This window comes from Notechis scutatus, chromosome 3 (genome assembly GCF_049901735.1).
Source record: "Notechis scutatus isolate UNSWTSFEM ecotype Mainland chromosome 3, rNotScu1.2, whole genome shotgun sequence".
NCBI lineage: Eukaryota > Metazoa > Chordata > Lepidosauria > Squamata > Elapidae > Notechis > Notechis scutatus.
In genome coordinates this window covers 1438518-1448857 of record NC_142011.1, presented here as the reverse complement: position 1 = coordinate 1448857, position 10340 = coordinate 1438518, and the positions used below count along the sequence as shown (strand labels likewise).

Genomic DNA, 10340 nt, shown 5'->3' with positions numbered 1-10340 from the left:
AGCCAAGAAGGCTCCCCATCCATTTGCACCACTCAGGTGACCCCGAGGACACAGGTAAAACTTCCAAGCGGCCCCAACTCAAAAGGATGCAAATGACCAGCTGTGTCTGCAAGGAGCACAAATCCTTCCCTTCCCCACCATCCAGTCAGAGCTGAAGAAGCTTCTTGGATGGGAAGTGAAATGTCTTCAAAAAAACAACAACCCAGAAAGTCCAATTGCCTCCTGTTTTATCTTCCAGAATTCTGGCTGGGGAATTCTGGGAGTTGAAATCCACGAGTCTTAAAAGCTGCCCAGGTTGGAGACACCGCCCCCTCCCCCGATGAAGAGGAGGCCAATCAGGAAAGGCCAAATTAGATGGATTGATCACCCCACCGGGTTATTCATGTTACTTATTTATCCAATTCATAGGGTGCCCCTCTCACCAAGACTTTGGGCAGCGAATAAGCGTGGAGATAGAACAAAAAACTATTATTATTATGATCATTATACACACTGCGAAGGTTGAGATACGCAGCGGAAACAGAAAACATCAACCCAAGATACGAACGTAACCGAGAAGCAGGTCTCTGCACAGTGTCCGTTGAGCCACGATGAAGCTATGATCTCCCTCCTCCATCCGCTCTTTTACAGCTGCTGAGACCGAGAAAGGTGGCTTAGGAGAGGTGAATGACAAGGGAGCGGAGGTTTTGGGGGTCACAGGGAAGGGGTGATGCCAGGGGGCCTGTCTGGGGTTCCCAAGGACCCCGCCAGCTGGAGCAGCATCCAGCCTTTCTGGAAAGGCAGAGACCCCTCCTGGCCAACCCCTCTGCACCCCGGAAGCAAGGAGGAGTCGAGACCCTTTGGAAATACAAACCAAACCGATCTTTAATCATTCAAAATGACACCCACAAAACCTGAGAAGGGTCCCTTTCTCCCCAAAGTCTCTTTCGGACCCCAAGCGGCAGAAGGTCCCGGAAGCCCTCAGGGGCCCCTCAGAAGTTCTCCAGAAGCTCCACGATCCGTTTTTGCTCGCTCTCCTGGAATTCGGGGTTCTTCCCATCTCCGATGTTCTCCGCGTACTCTGCAAGGAGATTGGGGGCAGCTGTGAGTGAGAGCGAGGGTCCTTCCAGGCCCCTCTCGCCCCACCCCCACCCCCACAAAGAGAAGGTCCTCACCCGCGGCTCAACCGCTTTCCACGCCCTCTCTCTCCCCTCTTCTCTCCGGGAGACTTGGGCCTTTGACTCTTTGCCGTCTGAAATTTTGATAACTTGATCAGAACACAAAGCACAAAGGAAAGGAAAACCGTGGGAAAGCAGGAGAGGAAACCAGGAATGGAATAGAACGGAGCTGGAAGGGACCTTGGAGGTCTTCTAGTCCAGCCCTGTTCAAGCGGGAGAAGCTATACAATCTCAGACAAATGGCTGTCCGCTCTTTTCTTAAAAACTGACCCTGGGTCAGGGCGAGGGGGCCATGCTCCTCACTCCCCTAACTGGGGCTCAGTCAGATCCCTTCTCTGCTCTCAGGCCAGTGTTGTGGCCTATCGGCCGCCGAATCAGAAGAGGCGGTGTGGGAGTCAGGGTCAGCATCAAGGCAACCTGGGAGCTCCGAGGGGGAAGAGGGGATGGAACTGGCAGAGAGAGAGAGACAGAGGTGGAGCCTGTGGAGAGTCAACAGCCCCCAGGTCTGGAGGTGGCTGATGAGGAAGAGGAGGAACAGCTGGGTCCAGTGCCTGACAAACGGATGCACAGAAGGCAGAGGAGAGGAGAGCAGGGAAATCTATGGGCCGGTCCTTGGGACGGAAGAGCCAGGTCTGGAGGCGGCTGATGAGGAAGAGGAGGAACAGCTGTGTTTAATGCCTGACATGCAGCTGCACAGAAGGCAGAGGAGAGGAGAGCAGGGGAAATCTATGGGCCGGTCCTTGGGACGGAAGAGCCAGGTCTGGAGGTGGCTGATGAGGAAGAGGAGGAACAGCCGGGTCTAATGCCTGACATGCAGCTGCACAGAAGGCAGAGGAGAGGAGAGCAGTGGAAATCTATGGGCCGGACCTTGGGACGGAAGAGCCAGGTCTGGAGGCGGCTGATGAGGAAGAGGAGGAACAGCCGGGTCTAATGCCTGACACGCAGCTACACAGAAGGCAGGAGAGCAGTGGAAATCTATGGGCCGGTCCTTGGGACAGAAGAGCCAGGTCTGGAGGTGGCTGATGAGGAAGAGGAGGAACAGCCGGGTCTAATGCCTGACACGCAGCTGCACAGAAGGCAGAGGAGAGGAGAGCAGGGGAAATCTATGGGCCGGACCTTGGGACGGAAGAGCCAGGTCTGGAGGCGGCTGATGAGGAAGAGGAGGAACAGCCGGGTCTAATGCCTGACACGCAGCTACACAGAAGGCAGGAGAGCAGTGGAAATCTATGGGCCGGTCCTTGGGACAGAAGAGCCAGGTCTGGAGGTGGCTGATGAGGAAGAGGAGGAACAGCCGGGTCTAATGCCTGACACGCAGCTGCACAGAAGGCAGAGGAGAGGAGAGCAGGGGAAATCTATGGGCCGGTCCTTGGGACAGAAGAGCCAGGTCTGGAGGTGGCTGATGGGGAAGAGGAGGAACAGCCGGGTCTAATGCCTGACACGCAGCTGCACAGAAGGCAGAGGAGAGGAGAGCAGGGAAATCTATGGGCCGGTCCTCAGGACGGAAGAGCCACCACTGCTGACAAAGGCCCACCCTGGCTCTGGGGATAAAAGGAAGGGAACCGGGTGGGGGGGGGAGATGACTAGATGTGGCAGACAACTATTCATCTCCTGGATGGATGGACTAATTCTTAGCCTGCGGTGAGAGAAACTTTTCGCCGGCGCTCCTAATCAAGGAATCTTGTCGTGTTTGGGGAGCTGGGTCAGAACAGGCAGCCTCCCCTCCCCTCTTCAGAGGCTGGCCTGAGCGTGCAGCCCCTCTCCCTCACCTCTTCGGTCTTGTACAGGCGTGGTACCTTAGCTGACCCCAGGACCCACGTCTGGATTGGACCGCAAACGCCGGGGGCAGGAGTGAGCCAGGCAACGTGGCGAGACGAGCGCGAGCTGCCGGGACTCCAGAACATCCGAACGGCATTAATATTTCATGGTGCCAACACCTGCACATCCCGAGGAGCTCATCGGATGCTTTAATATGTGCACACAGGCAGGCTGGCGCAGGCAGGAATCGGGGGAGGGGGGAGGGAGGATTTTTCCTCTCAACCCACTGAACATCAACCGCACCAAGCAGGGACTCGGCTTCTGCCGGTCTCCTGGGAAAAGGGCCCTGAATATGCATGAAGGTGCACATCTGGCCAATTCTGGCACAGGAGCCCTGCTTCCCCTGTGGAGGAGGAGGAGGAGGAGGAGGAGGAATGGGGGAGGGGGACTTGATGAAGAGAAGGACCAGGGGAGACAGGAGAGCAGCCTTCCAGTATTTGAGGAGGGGCTGCCCCAAAGAAGAGGGTGGGTGGGGGGTCAAGCTATTCTCCAAGGCACCTGAAGGCAGGAAACTTACTTCTCACCAAGGAGAGAAGCAACCTGGAACTAAGGAGAAATTTCCTAAATAGTGAGGACAATTCACCAGTGGAACTGTATGCCACCAGAAGTTGTGGGTGCTCCATCACAGGATGGTTTTTAAGAAGAGACTGGACAGTCACTTGTATGAAATAGTCTAGGGTCTCCTGCTCAAGGAGGGGCTGGACTAGAAGACCTCCAAGATCCCTTCCAACTCTGTTATTCTTCCTTCCTTCTTTCCTTCCTTCTTTCTTTCCTTCCTTCCTTTCATCCATCCTTCCTTCCATCCTTCCTTCCATCCATCCTTCCTTCTATCCTTCCTTCCTTCGTTCCATCCATCCTTCCTTCCTTCCATCCATCCATCCTTCCTTCCTTCCTTCCTTCTATCCTTCCTTCCATCCTTCCTTCCTTCCATCCTTCCTTCCTTCCTTCTATCCTTCCTTCTATCCTTCCTTCCTTCCTTCCATCCTTCCTTCCTTCCTTCCTTCCTTCCTTCCTTCCTTCCTTCCATCCTTCCTTCCTTCCTTCTATCCTTCCTTCCATCCTTCCTTCCTTCCATCCTTCCTTCCTTCCTTCTATCCTTCCTTCTATCCTTCCTTCCTTCCTTCCATCCTTCCTTCCTTCCTTCCTCCCTCCCTTCCCTCTATCCTTCCTTCCTTCCTTCCATCTATCCATCCTTCCTTCCCTCCCACTGCAGGTTTGTAAGAAGAGGTTGTACAACCAGTTGTCTGAAATAATATCAGGTCTCCTATTTGAGCAGGGGGGTGGACTAGGGGGCCTCCAAGGTCTCTCCCAATTCTTTTATTCTGGGTCCAAAGGCACTCACTCATCTCAGCTGTTTGGGGCTTCCAGACAGAGCCCCCCCCTTCTCCTGGATGGGGGCTGTTTGCCAGCCTCTGGCTTTGCAGCACATATAAAATGCCATTAATTGGTGACAAGAGGAACCGAAAGGAAGGAAATGGGAGAATCGGCCTCTGATTGAGCCCAGGGGGAGAAGAGAGGGAAGAGCCAGGAACTGGGCCTGGCTAGTCTAGGGAAGAAGAGAAGGACCAGGGGGGACAGGAGAGCAGCCTTCCGATATTTGAGGGGCTGCCACAGAGTGGAGTGCGGGGTCAAGCTATTTTCTAAAGCTCCTGAATGCCAGACAAGGAATAATGGATGGAAACTGAACAAGAAGAAATTTAACCTGGAAATAAGGAGGAACTTTCTGACAGGGAGAACCATCAACCCATGGAACAGAAGTTGCCCTCAGAAGTTGTGGGAACTTCATCCCTGGAGGCTTCCAAGAAGAGACTCGAGTCCGTTCAGTCAGGAATGGTGCAGGGTCTCCTGCTTGGGTGAGGGGGTTGGACTACATGACCTTCAAGGTCCCTCCCAACTCTGTTCATCTAATCTCATCCCTTTGGAGCCGAGTGGCAGGAGAGAGGGAGACGGTTGCCGCCTCAGGAAGGCGGCCTCTTCTCGCCTGCCTGAGAAGCCAAGAGCTGCCCCCCCCACCCGGAGACCTTCAGGGGGCCTTCCCGGCACCCAGCTTCTTGGTCCAAACCCTCGGATCCAAGGCCCAAGACCCATCAGGCACCCCTCTTCCCCTCCCGTAACCTCCCTGGCTTAGCCTGACGGGGACGCAGCCCGTGGGGAACGCAGGCTCCCAAGACTGGACACCTCAGGTCTCCTTCTCAGGGAGGGGGTTGGATGCTTCCTACCTGGCTTGCTTCCAGTTCGATGCCTGACCCTGTGAGCGCCCATGCGCATGCGCCCCTAATGCACCGATCAGCTGGGAGGCGGAAGAGACGGAAAGCTGGGAGCCCAGGCGCTTGTCGCTTCTTCTACCCTCTCAGCTGATCATCAGAGGAACCGGTGTGGCCGAACCGGTAGGTTGTGGTTTTTTTTTTACTACCGGTTCGGTCAAACCAGGCCGAACCAGTAGCATACCGCCACTGGGGTTGGACTAGTCCAGTGGTCGCCAACTGGTGGGCCTGGGACCACTGGTGGTCCGCGAGAAAATGTTGGTGGTCCGCAGAGAAATGTTCCCCCAAAGCAGTTAATCCAGGCTGTGCGGGAACACACGGCTGCCCTGCCCACGTGGGAACACAAGGCTTGCGTCACTTGCATTGGGAACACCACGAGGGAGTGAGGGGAGGGGCGAAAGGGCGGAGGGGGGAACTTGCCCCACTCGCCCCACGCACCTGGCCTGGCCACCCGGCTGCTTCTTTCCGTTTCTTCCTTCTTCTGCTTCTGGCTGCACGCAAGAAAGCAGCCAAAGTCTTTCTTTCTCCCCCCACAAACTCTGCCAGAAATGAGTCTTTGGGACCCTGCAAGGCCTCCTGCTCCGAGAGGCTGCAACGACAAAGACTTAATTTCTGGCGGAGTTTGGGGAGAGAAAGAAAGACTTCTGCGGCTTCTGCTGCTTTCCTTGCATGAAGCCAAAAGTCTCTCTCTCTCTCTCTCTCTCTCTCCCTGAGAACAGAGCTGGAGACGGTATCCTGCGATCCCAAGTAAAGAACGATCGATCGGTAGGAAAACGGGGTGGGGGATTTTCCTGCAGACTTTTCTGAGGATTTTCCCAGGGTCTCTGGTCTGCGGGATTTAAAACGATGAGTTTGGTGGTCCCTGAGGCCCAAAAGGTTGGCGAACCCTGGACTAGAAGGTCCCTACTAACTCTGCATTCTGAGGGTTTACCAGCGAGGGACCGTTCAGCCCAAGTTTGTGGAGCCCAGACTGGGGGCCTCCAACACATTCAGGGACACCAGAGGTGAGGAGGTTGACCCCCTACGCGGTGCACTCGCACCCAACTCCACCCCCTTGGTTTCCTGGCCCCCTGTCCAGCATGTCTGCAGCCCTTGGGGGGGGGTCTCCCCCAGGGAGAAAACAAAAAGGGGATTCTGGGTGGGTGGGTGGCTAGGTTCCCCCTTCCCCTCCACACACACACACACACATCCCTCCAGGGTGCTTCCAAGGGGATCCCGCCTGGTCAGCCGGCAGCTGCGAGGGATGCCGAGGGCTTCTCCCTGCCTCTCTCGCTCCCCCCACCCCTGAGACCCCCCCACCCTCCCTGCCTGTCTTCCTATGCAAAAGAGCACCGGATCCCTCTCCACTCTCAGCCGCCCTCGCCTCCTGCCCTTCCCCCTCCTCCCTGGGGATCCATCAGCTGTCAGTGGCAGAGAAACAGGGAAAATATGTAGGCCATAAAAACCAGGCTCAAAAGCAGGAGGCCAATTAGCATGCAGAAGAGGGAGGGAGGGAGGGGTTGGGGAAGGGCGGGGAGAAGAGCAAGGAAGGGGTGGCTGGGACAGAGGGTCCCCAGGGGAGGCTCCCCCTGCCTAGGGCCTGGAAAGGGGTCTCCCCAATTGCCCTCCACCCCCACCCCCTTCCTCTCTCCTCCCTTCGCAAGACCTGCCGGTGAGTTTCACGTGGTCAAAATCCTCCCATCTTCTCTGGGTGTTGCAGCCCCCCAGTATCTGTGACAGTCAAATCAACGCCCCCGCCCACCATCTACCATATTTGGGGGGGAAACAGGCTGCCCCCTTTTCCCAGCATCAGAACCCCAGCCTCCTCCTCCTCCTCCTCCAAGCAGGACAGACGTGCCCCATTCTAGGTTTGCAGACCCCAGAATTCCCACCACCGTTTGCTGCTGGCTTTGCATGCCAAGTGGCCTTCGGGGGACTCTGCTGACACCCCTACAAAAGATGAAGGTGCAGGAAAATCACCTGGCCAGGTGAGGGAACTCCGGGGGAGGAGGAGGAGGAGGAGGGGGCGTTCCTTCCATCCCAGCCGGCTGGGACTCACCTTTGATGATGTGCCGGACGATCTTGATGGAGCTGCCCCGCATGTTCAGGATCTGGTGCACCCTCTGGCGGATCTGGGGGTGGAGGGGAGGGGGAGAGAGAGAGAGAGAAGAGGGGCAATGAAGGGGGTCTCTGTTGGGGAGAGAGCGGAAGCCCCCCCACACCTTCGGGGAAGGGACGGAGGATCGGGCCCCACAGGTGGAGCTGCAGCTCCAAGATTTATAGCTCCAACCTACAGAGCCGCGATAGGGAACCCAGGGCACATCTGCTGGAAGTGGCAGGCAGAACCATCGCTCCAGCCACACCAGCCGTCGCTCTTCCGGCCAACTGGTCTCCCTGCGCGCTAGAAACCGGAAGTTCAGCTTCCCAGCGAGCGCACGTGTGCACTAGAGCAGGGGTCCCCAACCACCGTCCACGGACCGGCACCGGTCTCGCGGAACAACTCCTACCGGGCCGCTGGCTTGCTGGGCGCCGCCATCTTTTTCATGAAAAAGTGCTTCCGTGAGCTTTTCCAGGTAGAAAGCTCACCGGAAGCACTTTTTCATCAAAAAAGATGGCGGCGCCAGCTGATGCCGTACCGGGCCGCGGCATAAAAAGGTTGGGGATCACTGCACTAGAGAGCTGCTCTTCCGGTTTCCGGTGCTCCTCCCATGTGCACTGCCGTTTCGGCACTCGGTGCCAAAAAGGTTCACCGACGCTGCTCCAGAGGTAGTCCTCGAGTCGACGACGGCGACTGAGCCCAGCATTTCCGCTGCTAGACGAGACGCTGGCTAAGCGAGTTTGGTCCCATTTATGACGTTTCTTGCCCCGAGAGGTTACGGGAATCGCTGCCGTTGTTAAGCCGAGTGGCACGGCTGTTAAGGGGATCCGCCTTCTTCCTCGTTGGACTTGGCTTCTCAGAAGGTCGCCAAAGGGGATCGTGTGAACCCTGGAGCACTGCGACCGTCGTAAAAGTGAGTCGGTCGCTGAGCGTCTGAATTTTGATCCCGTGACCATGAGTTCTAACTTTGAATGGTCACTAAATGGACGGCTCTAAGTCGAGGACTAGCTGTATACAAGAATCTGGTCAACCAAGGTTCAATATACTACATGGGCGCCTGGGAAGGGGCAACGGAATTCGGCCTCAGGACCCTGGCTTACCCAGACTGAACCGTAGCAGGCGGCATGGAAGCAAAGAGGCCACAAAGGAAGTTTGGCCTAGTGGTTAAAGGCTCAGAAAGCAAGACACGGGGAGTTCTAGTCCCGCCTTAGGCAGGAAAGCAGGCTGGGTGACTTTGGGCCAATCACCAGGAGACGGGGAGTTCTAGTCCCGCCTTAGGCATGAAAGGCAGCTGGGTGACTTTGGGCCAATCACCAGGAGACGGGGAGTTCTAGTCCTGCCTTAGGCAGGAAAGCAGGCTGGGTGACTTTGGGCCAATCACCAGGAGACGGGAGTTCTAGTCCCGCCTTAGGCAGGAAAGCCAGCTGGGTGACTTTGGGCCAATCACCAGGAGACGGGGAGTTCTAGTCCCGCCTTAGGCAGGAAAGCAGGCTGGGTGACTTTGGGCCAATCACCAGGAGACGGGGAGTTCTAGTCCCGCCTTAGGCAGGAAAGCCAGCTGGGTGAATTTGGTCCAATCACCAGGAGACGGTGAGTTCTAGTGCCACTTTAGGCAGGAAAGCCAGCTGGGTGACTTTGGGCCAATCACCAGGAGACGGTGAGTTCTAGTCCCGCCTTAGGCAGGAAAGCCAGCTGGGTGAATTTGGTCCAATCACCAGGAGACGGTGAGTTCTAGTGCCACTTTAGGCAGGAAAGCCAGCTGGGTGACTTTGGGCCAATCACCAGGAGACGGGAGTTCTAGTCCCGCCTTAGGCAGGAAAGCCAGCTGGGTGACTTTGGGCCAATCACCAGGAGACGGGGAGTTCTAGTCCCGCCTTAGGCATGAAAGCCAGCTGGGTGACTTTGGGCCAATCACCAGGAGACGGGGAGTTCTAGTCCCGCCTTAGGCAGGAAAGCCAGCTGGGTGACTTTGGGCCAATCACCAGGAGACGGGGAGTTCTAGTCCCGCCTTAGGCAGGAAAGCCAGCTGGGTGACTTTGGGCCAATCACCAGGAGACGAGGAGTTCTAGTCCCGCCTTAGGCAGGAAAGCCAGCTGGGTGACTTTGGGCCAATCACCAGGAGACGGGGAGTTCTAGTGCCACTTTAGGCAGGAAAGCCAGCTGGGTGACTTTGGGCCAATCACCAGGAGACGGGAGTTCTAGTCCCGCCTTAGGCAGGAAAGCCAGCTGGGTGACTCTGGGCCAATCACCAGGAGACGGGGAGTTCTAGTCCCGCCTTAGGCAGGAAAGCCAGCTGGGTGACTTTGGGCCAATCACCAGGAGACGGGGAGTTCTAGTCCCGCCTTAGGCAGGAAAGCCAGCTGGGTGACTTTGGGCCAATCACCAGGAGACGGGGAGTTCTAGTCCCGCCTTAGGCAGGAAAGCCAACTGGGTGACTCTGGGCCAATCACCAGGAGACGGGGAGTTCTAGTCCCGCCTTAGGCAGGAAAGCCAGCTGGGTGACTTTGGGCCAATCACCAGGAGACGGGAGTTCTAGTCCCGCCTTAGGCAGGAAAGCCAGCTGGGTGACTTTGGGCCAATCACCAGGAGACGGGGAGTTCTAGTCCCGCCTTAGGCAGGAAAGCCAGCTGGGTGACTTTGGGCCAATCACCAGGAGACGGGGAGTTCTAGTCCCGCCTTAGGCAGGAAAGCCAGCTGGGTGACTTTGGGCCAATCACCAGGAGACGGGGAGTTCTAGTCCCGCCTTAGGCAGGAAAGGCAGCTGGGTGACTTTGGGCCAATCACCAGGAGACGGGGAGTTCTAGTCCCGCCTTAGGCATGAAAGGCAGCTGGGTGGCTTTGGGCCAATCACCAGGAGACGGGAGTTCTAGTCCCGCCTTAGGCATGAAAGCCAGCTGGGTGACTTTGGGCCAATCACCAGGAGACGGGAGTTCTAGTCCCGCCTTAGGCAGGAAAGCCAGCTGGGTGACTTTGGGCCAATCACCAGGAGACGGGGAGTTCTAGTCCCGCCTTAGGCAGGAAAGCCAG

General features: G+C 56.9%; 1 protein-coding gene across 1 annotated transcript in view; it reads right to left on the bottom strand.

Annotated features, from left to right (window-relative positions):
- Positions 1–838: 838 nt before the first annotated feature.
- Positions 839–10340, bottom strand: part of CTNNBL1 (catenin beta like 1) — a 111182-nt gene continuing 101680 nt past the window's right edge. Inside the window, 2 exon segments of the mRNA XM_087959024.1 lie at positions 839–1060; positions 7275–7347. Of these exon segments, the coding sequence (XP_087815150.1) occupies positions 972–1060; positions 7275–7347 (162 nt within the window). The 3' untranslated portion in view covers positions 839–971.